The 25,675-nt window shown below is 43.7% G+C and overlaps 1 protein-coding gene across 2 annotated transcripts in view; it reads right to left on the bottom strand.

The window, feature by feature from the left end:
• TCTN3 (tectonic family member 3) overlaps positions 1-25,675 on the bottom strand; it is a 59,696-nt gene that overhangs the window by 21,090 nt on the left and 12,931 nt on the right. For both annotated transcript variants that reach the window (XM_084633652.1, XM_084633653.1), the window contains exons 4-9: positions 23,367-23,497; positions 20,721-20,829; positions 20,514-20,632; positions 14,528-14,563; positions 9,538-9,612; positions 9,318-9,434 (exon numbers count right to left, since the gene is read on the bottom strand). In XM_084633652.1, coding sequence (XP_084489778.1) covers positions 9,318-9,434; positions 9,538-9,612; positions 14,528-14,563; positions 20,514-20,632; positions 20,721-20,829; positions 23,367-23,497 — 587 coding nt within the window. The remainder of the gene's footprint in view (positions 1-9,317; positions 9,435-9,537; positions 9,613-14,527; positions 14,564-20,513; positions 20,633-20,720; positions 20,830-23,366; positions 23,498-25,675) is intronic.

Here is a 25,675-nt window from a genome sequence, read left to right as displayed (position 1 = left end):
TTAAATTTCTTTCTCTGTTGTAGTTGGTGATGTGGGGAATAATATTGAGGTTGGAAAGGATATGCCCTTTTCTGAGAATTGTAACGAAGTGAAGGAGATGAAGGTGACGTATTACCTTAGATACGTGTGTAATGGGAACTGAATGTGGCCTCTTCCCTGTATTAAAGAAACTTAAAGATCTAGCACAATGGTTCCCAAACTTGTTCTGCTGTTTGTGCAGGGAAAACCCCTGGCAGGCTGGGCCAGTTTGTTTACCTGCCGTGTCTGCAGGTTCAGCCGATCGCGGCTCCCAGTGGCCGTGGTTCGCTGCTCCAGGCCAATGGGAGCTGCTGGAAGCAGCGGCCAGTAGGTCCCTTGGCCGTGCCGCTTCCAGCAGCTCCCATTGGCCTGGAGCAGTGAACCGTGGCCACTGGGAGCCGCGATTGGCTGAACCTGCGGATGCGGCCAGTAAACAAACCGGCCCAGCTGGCCAGGGGCTTTCCCTGCACAAACGGCAGAACAAGTTTGGGAACCACTGATCTAGCAAAAAATCTTATATTTTTTATCTTAGAATCATAGAATCATAGAATATCAGGGTTGGAAGGGACCCCAGAAGGTCATCTAGTCCAACCCCCTGCTCGAAGCAGGACCAATTCCCAGTTAAATCATCCCAGCCAGGGCTTTGTCAAGCCTGACCTTAAAAACCTCTAAGGAAGGAGATTCTACCACCTCCCTAGGTAACGCATTCCAGTGTTTCACCACCCTCTTAGTGAAAAAGTTTTTCCTAATATCCAATCTAAACCTCCCCCACTGCAACTTGAGACCATTACTCCTCGTTCTGTCATCTGCTACCATTGAGAACAGTCTAGAGCCATCCTCTTTGGAACCCCCTTTCAGGTAGTTGAAAGCAGCTATCAAATCCCCCCTCATTCTTCTCTTCTGCAGGCTAAACAATCCCAGCTCCCTCAGCCTCTCCTCATAACTCATGTGTTCCAGTCCCCTAATCATTTTTGTTGCCCTTCGCTGGACTCTCTCCAATTTATCCACATCCTTCTTGAAGTGTGGGGCCCAAAACTGGACACAGTACTCCAGATGAGGCCTCACCAATGTCGAATAGAGGGGAACGATCAAGTCCCTCGATCTGCTCGCTATGCCCCTACTTATACATCCCAAAATGCCATTGGCCTTCTTGGCAACAAGGGCACACTGCTGACTCATATCCAGCTTCTCGTCCACTGTCACCCCTAGGTCCTTTTCTGCAGAACTGCTGCCTAGCCATTCGGTCCCTAGTCTGTAGCTGTGCATTGGGTTCTTCCGTCCTTCCGTCCTTCCGTCTTCTCTAATACCTCATCAGTCTGAATAATAAACAGGCCTTCTCCTTCAAATGGATGGTCCTCAATCCTCATTTTTGTCTCATGAGGGAATCCCATTGGTCTTCATAGTGTGTGTCTCCTTAGTGAGACAGCCAAAGCTATTGACCTTGCTGAAGTATCTGGAGGGGTCAAAAGCTGCTTTCAATTGTTGCTTGACAACACTCAGTTCTTCAGTCAAAACAGCATTTGACAATGCACTTCCAGAGGAACACAAACTTAAGAAAAGAGGACATTTTGCTCAAGAGATGGTATTGGCACCCAGCCACAACAGCTTCATAGCTGGACATGAGAATGTTTAATGCAGCGGAATATATATTTTTCTTCCTAACATAGGCAGCCTCTTCCCTTCCTCATCTGGTGAAATAAAGTGAACTTGGGCACCTTTTGATCTGTGAAGTACCACTGCGGAGGCTGAATGGTCTGAATATTCCAGACGCCTTTGCTTGCTGAAGCAGCTATCCCTCTAACAAGAGAAGTGTGACTCATTGACTAGCCGCTGCCCCAAAGACACTGAAGATAGGATTCAATGATTCCACCACAAAAACAGAAAGAATATCTAACATCTTTGACATTCTCGATATTAACTCATAAAAGGCTACAGCATCTTCAGATGGTGATGATACTGAGATGTCCCCACATTTTCATCCAGAGAAGATACATCCCTTAATTCTGAATCAGACTCTCCCAGCTCCAGTTCCTCCTCACTGAATATTTCACCTATTTCCATAGGTGACTTGTTCTGAGTAAGCTGCACTGGTTGGTCCTATCCTTTGGATATAATAACTGAATGTCCTCCTGATACTGTCTTGCTGAAGGTCGGAACTCATCCCTTCCTAGTCCAACCCCCTGCTCAAAGCAGGACCAATCCGATGCCACTCGGGCCAAAACCTTACTGATGGATCTGGTTTGAAATCTCTCTGGGCCTGCAGATCCAGAAGGCCAGCACTGAACTGATCATAAGAAGTTTTCCCTTATTCTGATCTGTGATCCACCTCCTCTACTGGCCCCAATCCATTTGCAACTCAGATGGGACATAACAATCTCCTGGAAAAGGAGAGTGGAGAGAAGTTCTTCTCCATGAATGCCAAAAGGGCTTTGTAGGATGCAGCAGCAGAGAGCTCCTGACCCTTTCCAGTTCTTGGCTGACTCTCAGAGAAGCAGTCAGCCTGACTGGTTGTAGTAAAACACCTGATGTGTTCTGAGATACAGTAACTGGCTCAATTGTCAGTATAGCCATAGACAGATCTGCCTGATGAAGTGAGCTGTAGCTCACAAAAGCTTATGCTCAAATAAATTTGTTAGTCTCTAAGGTGCCACAAGTACTCCTTTTCTTTTTGCTCTAACACTGTTGTATACAGGCTGTTGTAGCCATGTCAGTCCCAGGATATTAGAGAGACAATGTGAATGAAGCAATATCCTTTATTGGACCAACTTCTCTTGGTGAGAGAAACACGCTTTTGAGCTACGCAGAGCTCTTCCTGAGGTCTGGGAAAGGCACTCAGAGTGTCACAGCTAAATACAAGGTCAAACAGATAGAATCAGAGAATCATAGAATATCAGGGTTGGAAGGGACCTCAGGAGGTCATCTAGTCCAACGCCCTGCTCAAAGCAGGACCAATCCCCAATTAAATCATCCCAGCCAGGGCTTTGTCAAGCCTGACCTTAAAAACTTCTAAGGAAGGAGATTCCACCCCCTCCCTAGGTAACGCATTCCAGTGTTTCACCACCCTCCTAGTGAAAAAGTTTTTCCTAATATCCAACCTAAATCTCCCCCACTGCAACTTGAGACCATTACTCCTTGTTCTGTCATCTGCTACCACTGAGAACAGTCTAGAGCCATCCTCTTTGGAACCCCCTTTCAGCTAGTTGAAAGCAGCCATCAAATCTCCCCTCATTCTTCTCTTCCGTAGACTAAACATCCCCAGTTCCCTCAGCCTCTCCTCATAACTCATGTGTTCCAGTCCCCTAATCATTTTTGTTGCCCTCCGCTGGACTCTTTCCAATTTTTCCACATCCTTCTTGTAGTGTGGGGCCCAAAACTGGATGTAGTACTCCAGATGAGGCCTCACCAGTGTCGAATACAGGGGAACAATCACGTCCCTTGATCTGCTGGCAATGCCCCTACATATACATCCCAAAATGCCATTGGCCTTCTTGGCAACAAGGGCACACTGTTGACTCATATCCAGCTTCTCGTCCACTATAACCCCTAGGTCCTTTTCCGCAGAACTGCTGCCTAGCCATTCGGTCCCTAGTCTGTAGCGGTGCATTGGATTCTTCCATCCTAAGTGCAGGACTCTGCACTTGTCCTTGTTGAACCTCATCAGATTTCTTTTGGCCCAATCCTCCAATTTGTTTAGGTCCCTCTGTATCCTATCCCTACCCCCCAGTATATCTATCTCTCCTCCCAGTTTAGTGTCATTTGCAAACTTGCTGAGGGTGCAATCCACACCATCCTCCAGATCATTTATGAGGATATTGAACAAAACCAGCCCCAGGACCGACCCTTGGGGCACTCCACTTGATACCGGCTGCCAACTAGACATGGAGCCATTTATCACTACCCGTTGAGCCCGACAATCTAGCCAGCTTTCTATCCACCTTCTAGTCCATTCATCCAGGCCATACTTCTTTAACTTGCTGGCAAGAATACTGTGGGAGACAGTGTCAAAAGCTTTGCTAAAGTCAAGGAACAACACATCCACTTCTTTCCCTTTATCCACAGAACCAGTTATCTCATCATAGAAGGCAATTAGACTAGCCAGGCATGAGTTGCCCTTGGTGAATCCATGCTGAAAGTTCCTGATCACTTTCTTCTCCTCCAATTGATTCCTTGAGGACCTGCTCCATGATTTTTCCAGGGACTGAGGTGAGGCTGACTGGCCTGTAGTTCCCAGGATACTCCTTCTTCCCTTTTTTAAAGATGGGCACTACATGAGCCTTTTTCCAGTGGTCTGGGACTTCCCCCGATCGCCATGAGTTTTCAAAGATAACGGCCAATGGCTCTGCAATCACAACCCGCCAATTCCTTTAGCACTCTCAGATGCAACACATCCAGCCCCATGGACTTGTGCTCATCCAGCTTTTCTAAATAGTCCCGAACCACTTATTTGTCCACGGAGGGCTGGTCACCTCCTCCCCATGCTGTGCTGCCCAGTGCAGTAGTCTGGGAGCTGACCTTGTTCGTGAAGACAGAGGCAAAAAAAGCATTGAGTACATTAGCTTTTTCCACATCCTCTGTCACTAGGTTGCCTCCCTCATTCAGTAAGGGGCCCACACTTTCCTTGACTTTCTTCTTGTTGCTAACGTACCTGAAGAAACCCTTCTTGTTACTCTTAACATCTTTTGCTAGCTGCAACTCCAGGTGTGATTTGGCCTTCCTGATTTCACTCCTGCATGCCTGAGCAATATTTTTATACTCATCCCTGGTCATTTGTCCAATCTTCCACTTCTTGTAAGCTTCTTTTTTGTATTTAAGATCAGCAAGGATTTCACTGTTAAGCCAAGCTGGTCGCCTGCCATATTTACTATTCTTTCTACACATCGGGATGGTTTGTGCCTGTAACCTCAATAAGGATTCTTTAAAATACAGCCAGCTCTCCTGGACTCCTTTCTCCCTCATGTTATTCTCCCAGGGGATCTTGCCCATCAGTTCCCTGAGGGAGTCAAAGTCTGCTTTTCTGAAGTCCAGGGTCCGTATTCTGCTGCTTTCCTTTCTTTCTTGTGTCAGGATCCTGAACTTGACCATCTCATGGTCACTGCCTCCCAGGTTCCCATCCACTTTTGCTTCCCCTACTAATTCTTCCCGGTTTGTGAGCAGCAGGTCAAGAAGAGCTCTGCCCCTCGTTGGTTCCTCCAGCACTTGCACCAGGAAATTGTCCCCTACATTTTCCAAAAACTTCCTGGATTGTCTGTTCATCGCTGTATTGCTCTCCCAGCAGATATCAGGATGACTGAAGTCTCCCATGAGAACCAGGGAGTGCGATCTAGTAACTTCTGCGAGTTGCCGGAAGAAAGCCTCATCCACCTCATTCCCCTGGTCCGCTGGTCTATAGTAGACTCCTACCACGACATCACCCTTGTTGCTCACACTTCTAAACTTAATCCAGAGACTCTCAGGTTTTTCTGCAGTTTCATACTTGAGCTCTGAGCAGTCATACTACTCTCTTACATACAATGCAACTTCCCCACCTTTTCTTTCTTTCTCTGTTGAACACCTTCCTGTCCTTCCTGAACACCTTATATCCATCCATGACAGTACTCCAGTCATGTGAGTTATCCCACCAAGTCTCTGTTATTCCAATCACATCATAATTCCTTGACTTTGCCAGGACTTCCAGTACTCCCTGCTTGTTTCCCAGGCTTTGTGCATTTGTGTATAGGCACTTGAGATAACCCGCTGACTGCCCCTCTTTCTCAGTATGAGGCAGAATCCCTCCCCTCTCACGTGCTCCTGCTCGTGCTTCCTCCTGGTATCCCACTCCTTCCCCCGGTGAACCTAGTTTAAAGCCCTCCTCACTAGGTTAGCCAGCCTGCTTGCGAAGATGCTCTTCTCTCTCTTCGTTAGGTGGAGCCCGTCTCTGCCTAGCACTCCTCCTTCTTGGAACACCATCCCATGGTCAAAGAATCCAAAGCCTTCTCTCCGACACCACCTGCGTAGCCATTCGTTGACTTCCACGATTCGACGGTCTCTACCCAGGCCTTTTCCTTCCATGGGGAGGATGGACGAGAACACCACTTGCGCCTCAAACTTCTTTATCCATCTTCCCAGAGCCACGTAGTCTGCAGTGATCCGCTCAAGGTCATTCATAGTTTAACATAAGTAGTTAGCACATATTCTATGGGACCATTCAAGGTGAAGTGACTAAATAACATCCCTGTTGTCACATGACTACAAGAGGGGTTGTTTGTAATTAGTCATAAATCCAGTGTCTGTATTTAAGATCATGACTTTTAGTGTCTAGCAAAGTTATGAATTTAAGCTCCCAGGCTTGTCTTTTGAAAGTGTTGTGCAGGTTTTCTGTGAGGATCAAGACTGATAGGTCAGATATAGAGTGATCACTTTGTTGAATGTGTTCAGCCATAGGTGATGTGGTATCGTTGTCTATTATTTTCCTGTGTGAGTTCATTCAAGAGCGTAGTGATTGTCTGCTTTCACCCACATAGTTACTGGGTCATTTAGTGCACTGGATGAGGTACCCCCCAAGTTGTGATAGGCATGTGTAAGACCCACAGATCTTGAAAGCTGTGTTGTGGGGGGTGTTGATCATTGTAGCAATGGAGCTATGTCAGAAGGTTTTGCATCTGTTGTTCTGGCAGCGTCTGGTGCTGCTTTGAGTTAATGTGTCCTGATCTGTGGGGAGCTTGCTTCTGTTGAGCTAGGAGAGGTTGCGGGGAGGTTGTCTGTAGGCCAGAAAAGGGGGTTCCAGAAAGATTTCTTTCAGGGTGGAAAGAAACCATCGAGTATGGCTTTTAGTTTGATGATAGTTCATATGGGATCCAGTGTGAGGTGATAGGTGACAACGAGGGTGTGTGGTCAGAGCGGGTTTTATTTTTGTATTTAAAAAGGTTCTCTTGGGGTATTTGGGTGGCCCATTCTATGATGCGATCTACTTCTCTGGGAGTGTCCTTGTTTGGTGAAGGCAGTTTTGAGTGTTTTAAGGTGTATATCTTGGACTTGTTCCTCAGACAATATTATATGGTATCTGAGTGGCTGGCTGTAGATAACAGATTTCTTGGTGTGTTGGTTGGTTACTGGATCTATGAAGATAGGTGTGGTGATCTGTGGGTTCCTTGTATATAGTGATCTGTAGGGTGAAGCTGATTATGGTGTAAAGGAAGTTGATGCTAGTGTGGGAATGTTCCAGAGAGAGTTTGATGGATGGGTGGTGGTGGTTGAAGTTGTGGTGGAAATCTATGAGGGAGTTTAAGCCATCTGTTCAGAGGATAAAAATATAATTGATGTATCTCAGGTATAGCATTGGTTCTGTGATGCATTTGTCCAGTGGTGCAGTCCTAGGACTACAAGGGTGAAAACGGGCCACTTCACCTTTAATGGTCCCTTAGAAAATGGGCTAACTACTTATGTTAAACTATCTATTTGACCTTGTATTTAGCTGTGACACTCTGAGTACCTTTCCTAGTCCTCAAGAAGAGCTCTGTGTAGCTCAAAAGCTTGTCTCTCTCACCAACAGAAGTTGGTCCAGAAAAAAAGATATTACTTCGCACTGCTTGTGTCTTTACTGCTTAACGGTAATACTATGCAGAGCAGTGCTAGTTAACAAATCCTCCTCAGTTCTTTGAATTGGCTCCATAGATCTCACCCTTCTGACAGGCTCCTCTAGATCCAATCTTGTTGGATCCATAGAGGAATGGCTCCTAGCTCTACACTGAAAGCTTAAATCAGAGCCTGGCTCCATAATGAGATTCTGTCCTGGTATGTCCTCCTCTCTCAGATTGGCAATTTGTAATAAAGCCGACACTGAGGAGGGCTGCAAATTTTTCCCCAGTACTGCAGCTGAGTCTCTCTGAAATGGGACAGCTCTGGAAACAGTTTGTCACTGATCCAGACCATTTTTCAGATCCTGATAACTCTCTTGGATATCGTGCCTGACATAGAAGCTGAATCTCACTTCTTCCCTGCAGAGCTGGCGGGAGGCAGAGGTGGGGCTGAAGCCGGTCTCTGAAAACAAGCTGCCACTGTCAGTGCTTCCTGCAATAAAATTGCCTGGAGCAGGTTTTGTCTCTCTTTGCCCTTGTGATAAATGATGAGAAGTTTGGACATTTAGAGGGAGAATGCCCTTCCCCCAAACATGCCAAACATCTGGGATATGTGCCCAATGCTAGGAATATACCTGGGCAGCACCAGATGCATCTTTTGAATCCAGGCTTTCTTAGCCTTCTGATCTGTCATGTTATCCTTTATGTAACCCTGTGAACGTATATACCAACTAACCTATACAAACTGCCTATTCACTTATAGGATCTGAAAGGATCCTATAGCAACAATGTAACCATCCAGCTGGCCACAGCTGAAGGCAATGAGGCAACAGAGCACCATGCTCCTTTTAAACCCTTGCCCTAGAACGTTTGGAATTCGTGGGGGAGGGAAAGAAGGGGAACGAGCAAGGGAGGCGCATGGATGCTCCAATGGCTACTTCTAGTAGAAGTTTACCGTTCAGGCTACTCTGGTCAGAGCATTCCCATGAGTGGGAATATGCAGAGGATACTCAAAGGAAGAACTCACCCTTGCCCTTCCACAGCCCTGAAGTTTTGGGTCACTGATATTCTCCCCCTCAAAACACACACTTATTACATTGTCCTTACTGGAGAGGGGTTTTGGGGATTACCTCAACAAGCTTCTGTTGTTCTGAGTCAACCAAACAACCTCACCACACCTCCCACGTTACACTATAGCCACTTGGTGTGAGAGTGGGCCTCTCCAGCACTAACTCACAGACAGATTTAATATTTCCTAGCTTTGTCCTCCAGCCTTAGAACCTAAGGAGTTGGAAAAGGTCACTGACCCTTCAGGGCAATTCCCATCCCCAACTGCCAGGGCACAGGTCAAGTAGCACCTGGAAAGGACATCAGCAGCTTTGCTCAGAACAAGTGAAATACAGCACTGCCTCCTATCCTCTCTTTACATAACATGCATGGGACAAAAATATTGACCCTGATCTCTTCCCTCCCCTCCCACAGAGACCATGCAAGAGCAGGACACCAACCCCCTCCAACCTTGCACAAGACCAGGGCACCTCTCCCTACCTTGAGGACCTACCCGAGACCAAACCATGGACCCCAATACTCCACAGGACCCATATAAGACTGGGACATTGACCCCTGATCCCTCAGGATCCACGTGCTCTCGTGGTACTAACCAGATCTCCTCACCCAAGGACTCAAATGAAGTCAGGGCACTAACCCCAGCCTTTGCAAGAATCCATGTGAGACTAGGGCACTGACCCAGAACTGCAGTGTGAACCGCTGCTGCAGAGAGTTTCCAGAGACACTGGTCACTTTCAGCTGGACAGAGACATTCTGGATTCCATGGGTCCCATTGAACTCTATTTCATAGATCACCTGCAAGTCCAACACAGAGGACAGTCAGAGAAAGGACGAGGACCTGGGGTCTTAACTCCAGCCCTGCACTGCATCAATGATGGTGGAAGGGTGGTTCAGGTACCTCAGAAACAACATTGTGACAGGTGTTGCCATCCATCTGGGGAGCTCCAGGCTGTGTGACAGGAGTGATTCTCACCTGGAGGCAGCAAAAATAAAAAATCAGTTAATCCAGTAAAGAGTGGAGTGTGCCCATCCATCCCTGATGTGGAGGTTACTTACCGTAACTGGAGGTTCTTCGAGATATGTGGTCCCTATCTGTATTACCATGGGCCAGAGTCCGGAAATTCTTCAAAAGGAGTATTCATTAACATGCGCAGTAGCTCCCCTTTTACTCCTGACTGAGGGTATAAGAGTCAATGCAAGTCAACACTTCTCCAGTTCCGCTTCTTATTGCAAATCCAACAGGATCTGAAGCAGATGGGGAGGGAGGGCAAGTAGTGAAATACGGCTAGGGCCCACACATCTCAGAGAACCTCCAGTAACAGTAAGTAACCTCCACTTCTTTTTCAAGTGATGGTACCTATGTGTATTCCATACCTGGGTGATTGGCAAGCAGTCTTCAGGCTGCAGGAGAGTGCGAGGAAGCTGGCAGCAAAGATATTTGCAATACTGCCATTCCTACCACTGCATCCACAGCTGATGCCTGACCTCGAGCGTAGTATGTTGCAAACATGTGGACAGAACTCCAAGTTGCTGCCCTGTCCTGCAGTGGGACATCAGATAGGGATGCTATACAGGCAGGAATTCTTGCTATTTTGTAGCACTCTAAAGATTCATCCCAAAACCCACTTAGAAATTCTCTGGGAGCATACGGCTTGCCTACACAAACTTTCTGCTATGGCAGTAAAAAATCTCTGAGATTTTTAATGGATTTGCTTCTTTGAAGATAGAACACCAGGGTGCACTGGCTGTCAAGGGAATGAATCTCTTCTCTTCCCATCTCGTTTAATAGCCATTGATGGCCCTATCCTCCATTAATTTAGTAGTTCTTTTTTGAACCCTGTTTTAGTCTTGGCCCTTTTCCACTTTCCACACACCAGAAAGAGAGTCAAGCAACTTCTGAATTAGAAACACACAGGGATTGAAAATATTACTAGAGATTAGCTGAAGTTGAGAGAACAAGTTTTCCCCAACTCCTCAATATGGGGCTGATGTCTGGAGTTCAGATAATATTCAAATGCAGAACAAAGACCCCAAGGTATTGATGCTAGCCTTTGGGGAAAAAACAAACAAACAAACACTGGGTGGGTTTTCATAGATTCCAAGATTAGAAGGGACCAACCACTGTGACCATCTAGTATGATCTCTGTTATAACACAGGCCCCAGAATTTACCTGAAATAATTCCTGTTTATACTAGAGAATCTTTTAGAAAAAGGTCCAATCTTGATTTTAAAAATGACCAGAGATGGAGAATACAGCACAACCTTTGGTAAGTTGCTCCTACTGTTGATTACTTTTACTTAAAATTTAGGGCTGTCAAGCGATTAAAAATGTAATCATGATTAATCGCACGATTAATCGCGTTGTTAAACAATAATAAAATACCATTTGTTTAAATATTTGTGGATGTTTTCTACATTTTCAAATATATTGATTTCAATTACAACACAGAATACAAAGTGTACACTGCTCACTTTATATATATATATATATATTTATTACAAATATTTGCACTGTAAAAACAAAATAGTATTTTTCAATTTACCTAATACAAATACTGTAGTGCAATCTCTTCATCATGAAAGTTGAACTTACAAGCGTAGAATTATGTACAAAAACTGCATTCAAAAATAAAAGAATGTAAAACTTTCGAGCCTACAAGTTCACTCAGTCCTACTTCTTGTTCAGCCAATTGCTCAGACAAACAAGTTTGGTTACAATTTGCAGGAGATAATGCTGCCCGCTTCTTGTTTACAGTGTCACCTGAAAGTGAGAACAGGAGTTTGCATGGTACTTTTGTAGCCAATGTTGCAAGGTATTTGCGTGCCAGATATGCTCAACGTTCATATGCCCCTTCATGCTTCGGCCACCATTCCAGAGAACGTTTCCATGCTGATGATGGATTCTGCTTGATAACAATCCAAAGCAGAGCGGACCGATGCATGTTCATTTTCATCAGTTGAGTCAGATGCCACCAGCAGAAGGTTGATTTTCTTTTTTGGTGGTTCGGGTTCTGTAGTTTCCGCATCGGAGTGTTCCTCTTTTAAGACTTCTGAAAGTATGCTCCACACCTTGTCCCTCTCAGATTTTGGATGGCACTTCAGATTCTTTAACCTTGGGTTGAGTGCTGTAGCTATTTTTAGAAATCTCACATTGGTATTTCTTTGCATTTTGTCACATCTGCTGTGAAAATATTCTTAAAATGAACATGTGCTCGGTCATCATCCGAGACTGCTATCACATGAAAATATATGGCAGAATGCGGGTAAAACAGAACAGGAGACAAACAATTCTCCCACAAGGAGTTCAGTCACAAATTTAATTAATGCATTATTTTTTTAATGAGCATCATCAGCATGGAAGCATGTCCTCTGGAATGGTGGCCGAAGCATGAAGGGGCATATGAACGTTTTGCATATCTGGCAGGCAAATACCTTGTAACGCTGGCTACAAAAGTGCCATGCGAACACTTGTTCTCCCTTTCAGGTGACATTATAAATAAGAAGCAGGCAGCAGTATCTCCCATAAATGTAAACACACTTGTTTGTCTGAGCAACTAAATGAACAAGAAGTAGAACTGAGAGGATTTGTAGGCTCTAAAGTTTTACATTATTTTGTTTTTGAGTGCCGTTATGTAACAAAAAAACAAAAAATCTACATTTGCAAGTTACACTGTCATGATAAAGAGATTGTACTACAGTACTTGTATGAGGTGAACTGAAAAATACTATTACTTTTGTTTATCATTTCTATAGTACAAATATTTGTAATAAAAAATAATAATATAAAGTGAGCACTGTACACTTTGTATTGCGTTCCAACAGAAATCAATATATTTGAAAATGTAGAAAAACATCCAAAATATTTTATTAAATTTCAATTGGTATTCTATTGTTTAACAGTGTGATTAATCACGATTAATTTTTTGAGTTAATCACATGAGTTAACTGCGATTAATCAACAGCCCTATTAATTTTGTATGCCTATTTCCAGTTTGAATTTCTCAAGCTTCAACTTGTATACCTTTGTCTGCTAGATTGGAGAGCTCATTATTAAATATCTGTCCCCTCCTACGTATTTACAGACTGATCAAGTCACCCCTTTAACCTTCTCTTTGTTAATCTAAATAGATTGAGCTCCTTGAGTTTCACTATAGAAACCAGTGACGAACCCATGGTGATGTCATACATTTCACTTTAAATAAATAAAAGGCTACAGGACGTTTATCTCTGAAGTCTGTGAGCCTGGAGTAGTTATTAAAGTCATATTTCACTAACAAAGGTTGGTAGTTAAATGACATAAAATTGCAGACCTGTGGAGGAGAAGACCTTCCTTACCAGGAGGTCTAGTCTCTTAGAGCCCTTATCTGCCAGGGTGAATTTCTGATAGTGCAACCAAACTCTGTCTGCAGTCACGTGTGTCACCACCAAATTGAATATACCCTCCAGTGTTACATAAGTAACAGCCTAGGGTCCAAGGAGTTCCAGCAGTTACACCTGAAGGACTCAGCTCATCTGTTGCAGTTGAATGGTCTTTAAATGAACAAGGCAGTGCCGACAATTGGTGAGGACCAGGACTCATAGAACCAGTAAGCATTTGTGCTTTATGCTTCGGTACCACCTTCAGAACCGGCAGATCTCTCTTTTTGCCCACATTGCCTTCCAGCTTGGGGGTCTTTGGCAGAGCTGGTTCCATTGGTTCTGAATGAGACATGACATCTCACCCAACCTGGACCGTCTCAGGGAGGAAACACGTTTCTTATTGACTGTCCTCTGCATGGTTCTGTCCTTGTGCACATCAGAGTGCTCTCTACTTTCACGGGGAGCCCTGGAGGAAGAGCCCTTGGGCTTCAGTGTTAGAGGCTCTGCTTCAAGGCACATGCTCGGAGGGCACTGCTGGTTGGTTGAGGCCAACATACAGGGGTTTTTCCTGGGCCTGGATCAGAGCGGGGCCTCATAGCCTCCTCCATCAGGTACTTTCTTAGGCAAAGCCCCCGTGCCTCTCAAGTTCTGAGTGGTAGGATCGACAGATACTGAACTTTGCAGAGATACGTGCTGCACTCAGACAGGACAAGCACTGTTGATGTTCATCATTGATGGAGAGGAAGCAAGGACAGGAGACGCAGTTCTTGAATCCCGGGACTCTGGGCATAGTCCCGGAACCAGGGATGGTTTCCCTCAACTGGGGAGGAAAAAACTACTCTAAATTTATTAGAAAATTAAACTACTAAGCTATGATATAAACTACTTAAAAATATTTTCTACTTTACAGGTTTTAGTGAAGGAGGACATGACTCCAACTCAGGCTATGCGGAGGTAAGAAGGAACTGGAGAGGCATCGACCCACCCTGCCTCAGATATCCTTGGTTGGGAGCACAAGGGGAGCTACTGCACGTGCAGATCAACGGACACTGCTTTTGAAGAATTTCCAGACTCAGACACGCTTGTGTATCCATGTGTGAAAAACACATAGGGATCATCACTTGAAGAAGAACTGGGGCCTTCCCCTGCCTCCTCTTTCCAAACCACTTCCAAGTCTAAGTCCCTTCCCTTCTCAACTACATCTCTGTCTGTGACCTGCCCCTCCACTCCCAATCTATCCCAGAACCAGGGCCTGCTCTCTACTCCTTCTCTGCCCATCCCAGGCCAAAGATCTTCTACTCACTCACACACGCACACCACCTTAGAGTATACCCCATCTCATATCTGAAACCTTCCCCATATTCCTTTTCCAGAGACAGTGTGGCTTTCTCCTCCAAAACCTTGTCTCAGACGTAGAACTCTTCCATTCCCCCAAAGTGCTTGACTCAAGCAGCTCACTCTGTATGCCTCAGACTCAGGATTCCCTTCATCTCAGATGCAGGAATTATTTTCACTGGCAGAGTCTCACCTGCATGAGCTGGACAACGGTCATATTAACTGGGACCTGGAAAAGAAAAATCAACAGGTGTGTTTTGACTGTAGGTGCCCGGAGTCACAAGGAAATCACACACCAGTTTCTAGATACTGTGGTGATAAGCAGAGCCCTGCCTATTCCAAAGCTGTAGAACTTGCCACCAACTTTGTGCTCTAGAATCTAGAAGTATGGTCTAGTGGATACAGCACTGGTCTGAGACCTATGTTGTTTTCCTGGTTCTGCTAGTGACCTGCTGTGTGCAAAGCCAAATTAAGGTACTACAGGCCTGTGCCCAGGGCTCCTGTGACTGGCGTCAGATGATTACAGAAGAACCTCAGCTTTCATTTACGAAAATGTAATTTTCTAGGTCCCATGGTTGTGAAGTAAACCTTGAAAATACAAACCAGGTGTAACTGATGCAGTGACAACTGTTCTACTCTGCAGACATCCTGAAAAAATAATTCAGAGAGGAGCAAACTGTCCCATCCATTTCAATAGCATATTAATATTTACACCAATATTAATTTTTAATAAATCTTGGAATACCAGGGAAATTCCCAAAGACTAGAACAGCAATAATGGTGTGCCAATATTCAGAAAGGGAAAACAGGGGGATCCTAGTAAAATAGGCCAGCTAGCCCATCATCAACCTCAAGAAAAATAATTGAAAAGCTGATATGAGAGTCAAATCAATAAAATGCTGGGAATATAATTAATGCAGTCAACATGGTTTTATAGAAAACAGCTCTTGACAAACAAACCTGATTTAATTATTTGATGAAATTGCAAGTTTGGTTGATAAAGGTAACTGCACAGATGTAATAGATTTAGACTTTTGTAAAGCACTTGACTGGATATCACACAACATTCTGATTAAAAAATTAGCACTATACAATATCAGTACAGCACATATTAAATGGATTAAGAGCTGGCTAGCTGACAGATGTCAAAGCAGTTATCAATAGGAGATGTGTTTCTAGTAGGGTTCTTCAGAATCGGTTGAAACCTGATGCTATTCAATCTTTTCATCAATGACCCAGAAGTAAATATAAAATCACTGCTAATAAAATTTGTAGCTGACACAAAGATTGGTGGAGTGGTAATAATGAGTTGGACAGGGCTGTCATACACAGCGATCTGGATCACTTGGTAAACTGGGCCCTGTCAAACAAAATGTGTTTCAATACAGCTACTTGCAAGGTCATACATCTAGGAACAAAGAATGTAGGTCACTGTTACAGGGTGAGCTGACCTTTTTTGTGGGTTAGACCGCAGCTGCACCTGTGCCACGCTTAGCTTGCCTCCCTCGATGAAGGGAGAGAGTGCTGAAGTCATGTTACAAAGCTGATGAGACTAAACTGGGCCTTCATGGAAGCTAGTGACCTGTGATCAGAGCAAGATCAGATCAGAGAGACTCCAGAGAGAGTGGCACTGGGAATGGATGCTTCAGCAGCAGTGGGTGGGAGGACTCCAGAAAAAAACAGACCCGGGAGTCAGTGCTCTATAAGAAGAAGGAGGACAGGCTGGGAGAACACAGGAGGAAGACAGGGAAGTTTGGGATGACTGGGCAGACAGCCTGGTTGTGCAGGTTACCCAAGGCTGGGAACCCATAACTGATGATTGATGTGAGTTACCCCTATGCAGCCACCCTGTGAGTTTCCCCTTAATCTCCCCTAATATTAAGGAGAGGATGGACAGACTGTTCATACTGCCATCAAGCAAGGTAATGCAGTGACTCCTCTGAACAAGGGGAGGATGAAGGAACTAAGAGCTCAGGAGGGCCAGAGCTGAGTCCAAGAGAAGTGCAGTGTTGAAAAAGTGTGGTGCAGAAAAGAAAACAGACCCTAGGGGAGAAAGGGCTGTGCCTCATGAGACTTTGATGGAAGGTGTGTGTTTGTTTGGTTTGATTTAAAGGGCTGATCTTTTTGTGACTTGGCCAGAGAGTTATGTCACCTGCTGAAGACGAAAAACCCATGGGAGATTAAGGGAAAATAAGGCACCAGAGCAAAATTGGGTAGATCCCTGTTACAATCACACTTCTACAATAGCAGACGATACTTTGGAAAACTGTGACACAGAAAAGGACTTTGGGAGATGAGGTATAGCTTGACTTTAGTAAGGCTTTTGATACTGTCTCGTATGATCTTCTCATAAACAAACTAGGGAAATACAACCTAGATGGAGCCACCAAGTGGGGGGGAGCAGTCAGTGCTAACGAGGCCAATTAAATTAAGGTGAAAGTGGCCTATTCTCTTGTCAACTGTTCAGAATAGGCCACTTCCATCTTAAGTGAATTGGCCTCATTAGCACTGACCCGCCACTTGGTAAGGGAACTCCCATCTTTTCATGTGCTGTATATATATACTGCTTACTGTATTTTTCACTTTCAAGTGGGTTTTAGCCCACGAAAGCTTAAAGATTCATAGATATTAAGGTCAGAAGGGACAATTATGATCATCTAGTCTGACCTCCTGCATAATGCAGGCCACCGAATCTCACCCACCCACTCCTGCAATAAACCTCTCTCCTATGTCTGAGCTATTGAAGTCCTCAAATCATGGTTTAAAGCCTTCAAGGTGCAGAGAATCCTCCAGCAAGTGACCCGTGCCCCATGCTGCAGAGGAAGGCAAAAAAACCCCAGGGCCTCTTCCAATCTGCCTGGAGGAAAATTTCTTCCCAACCCCAAATATGGCTATCAGCTGAACCCTGAACATGTGGGCAAGATTCACCAGCCAGATACCCAGGAAAGAATTCTCTGTAGTAACTCAGATCCCACCCAATCTAACACCCCATCACAGGCCATTGGGCCTATTCACCATGAATAGTTAAAGATCAATTAATTGCCAAAATTATGTTATCCCAAATAAATTTGTTACTCGCTAAGGTGCCACAAGGACTCCTCATTGTTTTTGCTGATACAGACTAACACGGCTACCACTCTAAATCTAGGTGTTTTGTTTTTTAAAACAATTTTAGTTAAAAACAGTGCAATTATTTGTATGTAGACAAGGCCTAAAAAAATAACAATGGGTGACTTCTACAATTTGCATATAAACTGGTCTCGACACCTTAAATGACTGCTTTCTAGTGCACCAGGAGAGGCTATGTTTGATCTGGGACTAACAATCACACAAGTAGTCCAAGGACTAATGTTGAGCCATTAAGTAACACTGGTTTCAATGTAATTAAGCTCAACATTCCAGGAATGGGGGGAGAGGGAAATCACAAGTGCTGTCACTGGATACTATACTTTAGATAATTTTTGTTGTTTTTGACTAGCTTCTTCATTTTAAATTAAGTCAAAAGAAATTAAAATAGTCAGAGTTGGCATGGAGTCTACTTGAGCAAGTCATAATAATAATCTCAAAAACGGCATGCATTCCCCTAAACAAAACAAAACACAAAAGGCAAGGAAAAAAACCTGTATAGTTAATGATAAAATACAAGAGGTTATTTGAGTCAAAGAGATATCCTTCAGAAAATGGAAACCCAAACCTAGGGAAGTCAAAATAAAGGAGCAAATGCTGTGGCAGATAAAGCGTCAGATGGAAATTAGGAGGGCGAAAGGAGCAATTTTTGAAGTGCAAATAGTCAAAAACAGAACAGAAACAGATAGCCAAAGACTCAAAAAGTAACAGAAATTTTTTTTTTTAAAGTACATCAGAAGCAAGAAGCCTGCTAAACAACCAGTGGGGCCACTGAACGATCCAGGTGCTAAAGGAGCACTCAAGGACGATAACGCCATTGTGGAGAAACTAAATTAATTCTTTGCATCTGTCTTCACGGCTGATGATGTGAGGGAGATTCCCAAACCTGAGCCATTCTTTTTAGGTGACAAATCTGAGGAATTGTCCCAGATTGAGATATCATTAGAGGAGGTTTTGGAACAAATTGATAAATTAAACAGTAATAAGTCACCAGGACCAGCTGATATTCACCCAGGAGTTCTCAAGGAACTCATATGTGAAATTGCAGAACTATTAACTGTAGTCTGTAACCTATCATTTAAATCCGCTTCTGTACCAGATGACAGGAGGATAGTTAATGTGACGCCAATTTTTTGAGAAAGGCTCCAGAGGTGATCCCGGCATTTACAGACCTGTAAGCCTGACTTCAGTACCGCGCAAACTGGTTGAAACTATAATAAAGAACAATATTGTCATAAATATAGATGAACATAATTTGTTGAGGAAGAGTCAAATGGTTTTAGTAAAGGGAAATCATGCCTCACCAATCAACTAGAATTCGTTGAGGGCGTCAACAAGCATGTGGCCCAATGGGATCCAGTGGATACAGTGTACTTAGATTTTCAGAAAGCCTTTTACAAGGTCCCTCACCAAAAGCTTTTACACAAAGTAAGCTGCTACGGGATAAGAGGGAAGGTGTTCTCATGGACTGGTAACTGGTTAAAAGATAGGAAAAAAAGGGTAGGTATAAATGGTCAGTTTTCAGAATGTAGAGAGGTAAATTGTGGTATTCCCCAGGGGTCTGTTCTGGGACCAGTCCTATTCAACCAATTCATAAATGATCTGGGAAAAGGGGCAAACAGTGAGGTGGCAAAATTTGCGGATGACACAAAATTACTCAAGATAGTTAAGACCCAGGCAGAGCTACAAAAGGATCTCTCAAAACTGGGTGACTGAGCAACAAAATGGCAGATGAAATTTAATGTTTATAAATGCAAAGTAATGCACATCGGATTATGCTTTCCAAAGTATACATATAAAATGATGGGGTCTAAATTAGCTGTTACCACTCAAGAAAGAGATCTTGGAGTCATTGTGGATAGTTCTCTGAAAACATCCACTCAATGTACAGCGGCAGGCAAAAAGCGAACAGAATGCTGGGAATAATTAAGAGAGGGATAAGATAATAGGACAGAAAATATCATGTTGCCTCTATATAAATCCATGGTATGCCCACAGCTTGAATACTGTGTGCAGATGTGGTCACCCCACCACAAAAAAGATATATTGGAATTGGAAAAGGTTCAGAAAAGGGCAACAAAAATGATTAGGGGTATGGAATGGCTTCCGTATGAGGAGAGATTAATTAGACTGTGACTTTTCAGCTTGGAAAAAAGACGGCTAAGGAGAGATATGATTGAGGTCTATAAAATCATGACTGGTGTAGAGAAAGCAGATAAGGACGTGTTATTTACTCCTTCTCATAACACAAAAACAAGGGATCACCAAATGAAATTAATTGGCAGCAGGTTTACAACAAACAAAAGGAAGTATTTCTTCACACAATGCACAGTCAACCTGTGAAACTCCTTGCCAGAGGATGTTGTGAAGGCCAAGACCATAACAGGGTTCAAAAAAGAACTAGATAAATTCATGGAGGATAGGTCCATTAATGACTATTAGCCAGGATTAGCAGGAATGGTGTCTCTAGCCTTTGTTTGCCAGAAGCTGGGAATGAGCGACAGGAGATAGATCACTTGATGATTACCTGTTCTGTTCATTCTCTCTGGGGCACCTGGCACAGGCCACTGTCGGAAGACAGGATACTGGCCTAGATGGACTTTTGGTGTGACCCAGTAAGGCTATTCTTATGTTACGTTAAACCACAAGAAATTCTTTAAATATCATTTGTTTCTTCAACACAAAAGATGTGAAAAGATATCTCATTTACCTGAAGAGAGCAGGTGTAAAGAGATGGTGAAGAAACAAATGATTCATTAAATAGCAGCAAGTCACGAAGACAGGATGCTCTTGATTCAAGAGTTCTGTAGGAACGTAGAATGGAATGGATGGACTGCTCATAGTAAAGAACAATCTTTCATTAAAATCAGCTTCTGTACTGAAAGGGAGACCAAAGTGATTGGGAGACCCTGGGAATTGCACACAAGTGAGCTCTACTTTAGTAATAGCTAAATTAGCTGAAGAGGCAGTGGCAAAATAGTGCTGAAGTCAGGAGAACAGGATGTCAAGTCACAGTACAGGAAGCTGCTGAGGGTGGGGAAAACGATATACACCTTTAGTATAGTGAAGTCACGGTAATATGAGGCTGCGTCCAGAGCAGGATCAGTGGTGCAGCTGCTGCTCAGGTTGGTGAAGGTCCGAGTACAGCTTGTGCTTTTACTCTCCAGAAAACCTGAAAAAAGGGAACAAGAGACACAAAAAATATCAGTAGGAAATGTCATCCTCAATAAAGCTGGAACTGCTACCACCACCGCACTCACCAGCATGATTCCCATCAATACAAAGTCCATTGGCACCCATTCCCACTGGCTGTCTTAGTGTGCTCAGTACAGACAATGCAGCAAAATAGGTCTGGATTGGATCACCAGCCTGAAAAGGAAATGTGGAGAATTTACAAAGTGTTCATGGAACACCAGTATCAAGTGCAAGGGTCTGAATACCATCAATGCAGAAAGGAATTATAGCAAACCATCAGGTCTGCTAGAGTTAAGGTTTAAACCAGCTTCTGTTTAAAGCTTGACTCTTTGAAGTGCTCTAAAACCTGCATGGCTACTTGGATTGCCCTGAAATTTGGTGTGCCTCATTTTGGGGGTACAGGGGTAGAGTTAGTGACTCAAACTAATTGATATACTCCATTTAACCAAGGGGTTCCCAGAATACCCAGCCCAGCCTCACAGGAACAAAGGACACTGGCCTAGGCAGCAACAAAGGATCTGTTGGACTCTCAAGTAAGTCACCTCCCTTCCCTTGGTCAGTCAGGGACTATGATGAGGTAATGATCACCTGACCCTGAAGGGGGGTGGCAAAGCCAAGAGGGAAAAAAGAACATAATAAAAGGGAGAGACGTTTGCCATGCTCTTCCACCTCCATCTACAGACATCACCACCAAGAGACTGAAGCGCTGATCAAAGGGGAGAGCTTGGCTGAAGGGCAACCAGCCAGCCTGTGGTGAGAAGCATCTAAGTTTGTAAGAAGAAAAGGAGTACTTGTGGCACCTTAGAGACTAACAAATTTATTTGAGCATAAACTTTTCTGAGCTACAGCTCACTTCATCGGATGCATCCAATGAAGTGAGCTATAGCTCACGAAAGCTTATGCTCAAATAAATTTGTTAGTCTCTAAAGTACCACAAGTACTCCTTTTCTTTTTGCGAATACAGACTAACATCGCTGCTACTCTGAAACCTAAGTTTGTAAGGGCATTGAAACTGTTAAGATCAGCTTAGAATGTGTTTTGCTTTTATTTCGTTTGACCAAATCTGACTTGTTGTGCTTTGACTTATAATCACTTAAAATCTACCTTTTGTCGTGAATAAATTTGTTTGTTTATTCTACCTGAAGCAGTGCATTTGGTTTGAAGCATGTCAGAGACTTGGGATAACAAGCCTGGAACATATCAATTTCTTTGTTAAATTGATGAACTCATATAAGCTTGCAGCATCCAGTGAGCCATAACTGGACACTGCAAGACGGAGGTTCCTAGGGCTGTGTCTGGGACCGGAGATATTGGCTAGTGTCACTCTATTGCACAATCCAAGCTGGCCAAAAGTGCCCACTCATAAAGCTGGGAGCAGTTTACATGCCAGAGGCTGTGTGTGAATATCCCAGGAGTGGGGGTTCTCACAGCAAAGCAAGGCAAGGCTGGCTCCCAGAGTCGAGTATTGGAGTGGCCTAGCAGATCACCAGTCCAGATAACACCAAGGGAACGCCACAAGGAGAAAGAAAAAGACAGAAAGCATGAACTGGCCTTAATGGAATGGAGGAAACAGAACCCCACACTGTGGGCTCCACTTCTCCAAAAATCCACAAGTGGGAGCAGTTCTGTCCTGCATACAGCAAGTCTGGGGACATTATTGAATATTTCATCACCTTTGAGAGGCTGGGTGTGCTCCATGAGATTCCTGAGGATCAGCAGATGACCACTTTGGTTGCAAAGTTCTCTGTGAGAGCTCTGGATATATTTAATAAAATGTCAACTGATGATTCTTCAAATTATGGTAAATTTAAGGAATTGGTTTTAAAACAGTTTCAGATTACACCTGAAATTTATAGAGTGAAATTTAGAAGCCTTAAGAGAGGGGCTGGATTGAGTAATGTGGCATATGTAAACCAAATGAAAGATTTACTGGATAAGTGGGTAAGGGGAAAAGGTATTCCAACCTTTAAAGAAATGTCTGATTTGGTGGCTCAGGAACAGTTCCTGAATATGTCTAATGATGATGTAAAACAGTGTTTATGGGATAAAAAGGTAAAAACGGTCGAAGAACTTGCAACTTTTGCTGATGAATTTGAACAATCCCAAGCATCTATTAGGTATAGATCACAGGCAGAGGGGTTTAAGTTTGGTGGGAAGCACACTTCCCGTTTTACCACTGGGAAGGAGGAGGGTGGATGGGAGGCTGGACGCTATAAAATCATGAATGGTGTGGAGAAAGTGAATAGGGAAGTGTTATTTACCCCTTCACATAGCACAAGAACCAGGGGTCATCCAATGAAATTAATAAGCAGCAAGTTTAAAACAAACATAAGGAAGTATTTCCTTAACACACACTCAACCTGTGGAACTTGTTGCTATCAGAAGTTGAGAAGGCCAAAAGTATAACTGTATTGAAAAAGGATTACCTAAATTCATGAAGGCTAGGTCCATCAATGGCTATTAGCCAAATGGTCAGGGACACAACCCCATACTCTGAGTGTCCCTAAACCTCTGACTGACAGAAGCTGGGACTGGACAACAAAGAATGGATCACTCCAAATTGCTCAGTTCTGTTCATCTGGCACCAGCCACTGTAGTGGGTTAGAGGGAGCAGCGATCTAACTCTGTATGACATTCTTATATCCTCCTCGCTGCCACCAAGAACCCCAGAGAAAAACAATTAGATTTTTGTGAGTGCTCTTCCAACTCACCCGGTAAAAGGCAGAAGAAGATGGCTGGTCTTGTGATGGTGGAATGAATGATGGTCCGCCATACTGTGCCAAGTACACAGAGAAATCTGATTTTTTAACTTTCTGCGGCTGCTGGAAATAGTTCAACTTTGCTAAAGATGGGGAGGGAAAAAACAAACAAATCCTCCATCAAATCACTAGACAATGATTGTGGAAAGGCTAATGTTGTGCCACTATTCTAAAAGGGATGACTTGGGTAAATATAGGCTCGTTAGCCTGACATCAATGCCAGGTAAAATCAAGGAAAAGCTGATATGCAATTAGTAAAGGACGGTAATATATTTAATACCAATCAACATGATTTCAGGGAAAATATGTTGTGTCAAACAAATTTTATCTTTTTTTTTATTACAATATGAGTATGGTTGATAAAGGCAACCGTGACATAATAGGCTTAGACTTCTGTAAAGCATTTGACTTAGTCCCACGTGATATTCTGATTTTAGTAAAAATTAGCACTATACAAACCAATGTAGCCCATATTAAGTTAATTTAAAACTGATTAAATGATAAATCTCTAAGTAATTGTAAGTGAGGATGTGATGGGGCAGTCTGCCACAAGTCCTCCTTTTCTTTTTACAGTATTAGTCACAAGTCCTCCTTTTCTTTTTACAGTATTAGTCGTTAGCTCACCTCACGATGTGGTTTGGCCCTTCAGTGGTTCGAAAGGTCCAATATAAGGACCAAATGGGGTGTGGGGAGGAAACAGTCCTGGGAATGAGCAGTTCTTGGGAGGAAATCCTGCCACTGTATCCTTTAAGGGTCATGATCCTTGCAGAGAGGGAAGGGCAAGGCTCCATTCTCCTCCCAACCAACTGGGAATGAGCTGGGAGAAGGGAACCAGCATAAGTAACACTCCCTCCGTCCTCACAGCAGGGCAACAGATGCCTGGGGACACTGTAGGGCAGTGGTGGGCAACCTGCGGTCCATCAGGGTAATTTGCTGGCGGGCCGTGAGATAGTTTGTTTACATTGACCGTCCACAGGCACAGTTGCCCATAACTCCCAGTGGCTGAGGTTTGTCATTCCCAGCTAATGGGAGCTGCGGGAAGCAGCATGGACTGCAAGGACGTGCTGGCTGTCGCTTCCCGCAGCTCCCATTGGCTGGGAATGGCAAACTGTAGCCACTGGGAGCTGCAGGCAAGAATTTTTAATGAATCTGTAAACTCAGGGGTTGTACCGTATGACTGGAGAATTGCTAACATAGTTCCTATTTTTAAGAAAGGGAAAAAAATGTGATCCAGGTAACTACAGGCCTGTTAGTTTGACATCTAGTATGCAAGGTCTTGGAAAAAATTTTGAAGGAGAAAGTAGTTAAGGACATTGAGGTCAATGGTAATTGGGACAATATACAACATGGTTTTACAAAAGGTAGATCGTGCCAAATCAACCTGATCTCCTTCTTTGAGAAGGTAACAGATTTTTTAGACAAAGGAAATGCAGTGGATCTAATTTACCTTGATTTCAGTAAGGCATTTGATATGGTTCCACATGGCAAATTATTAGCTAAATTGGAAAAGATGGGGATCAATATGAAAATTGAAAGGTGGATAAGGAACTGGTTAAAGGGGAGACTACAACGGGTCACACTGCAAGGTGAACTGTCAGGCTGGAAGGAGGTTACTAGTGGAGTTCCTCAGGGATTGGTTTTGGGACCAATCTTATTTAATCTTTCTATTACTGACCTTGGCACAAAAAGTGGGAATATGCTAATAAAGTTTGCGGATGACACAAAGCTGGGAGGTATTGCCAATACAGAGAAAGACTGGGATATCATACAGGAAGATCTGGATGATCTTGTAAACTGGAGTAAAAGTAATAGGATGAAATTTAACAGTGAAAAGTGCAAGGTCATGCATTTAGGGATTAATAACAAGAAGTTCTGTTGTAAGCTCGGGGCGCATCACTTGGAAGAAACAGAGGAGGAGAAGGACCTCGGAGTATTGGTTGATCACAGGATGACTATGAGCTGCCAATGTGATATGGCCGTGAAAAAAGCTAATGCGGTCTTGGGATGTATCAGGCGAGGTATTTCCACTAGAGATAAGGAGGTGTTAGTACTGTTATACAAGGCACTGGTGAGACCTCATCTAGAATATTGTGTGCAGTTCTGGCCTCCCTTGTTTAAAAAGGGTGAATTCAAACTGGAACAGATACAGAGAAGGGCTACTAGGATGATCCGAGGAATGGAAAACTTGTCTTATGAAAGGAGACTCAGAGAGCTTGGCTTGCTTAGTCTAACAAAAAGAAGGCTGAGAGGAGATATGATTG

The sequence above is a fragment of the Lepidochelys olivacea genome (genome assembly GCF_965140295.1).
Source record: "Lepidochelys olivacea isolate rLepOli2 genome assembly, chromosome: 7".
In the NCBI taxonomy this organism is placed as follows: domain Eukaryota; kingdom Metazoa; phylum Chordata; order Testudines; family Cheloniidae; genus Lepidochelys; species Lepidochelys olivacea.
This window is presented reverse-complemented; position numbering and strand designations above follow the sequence as displayed.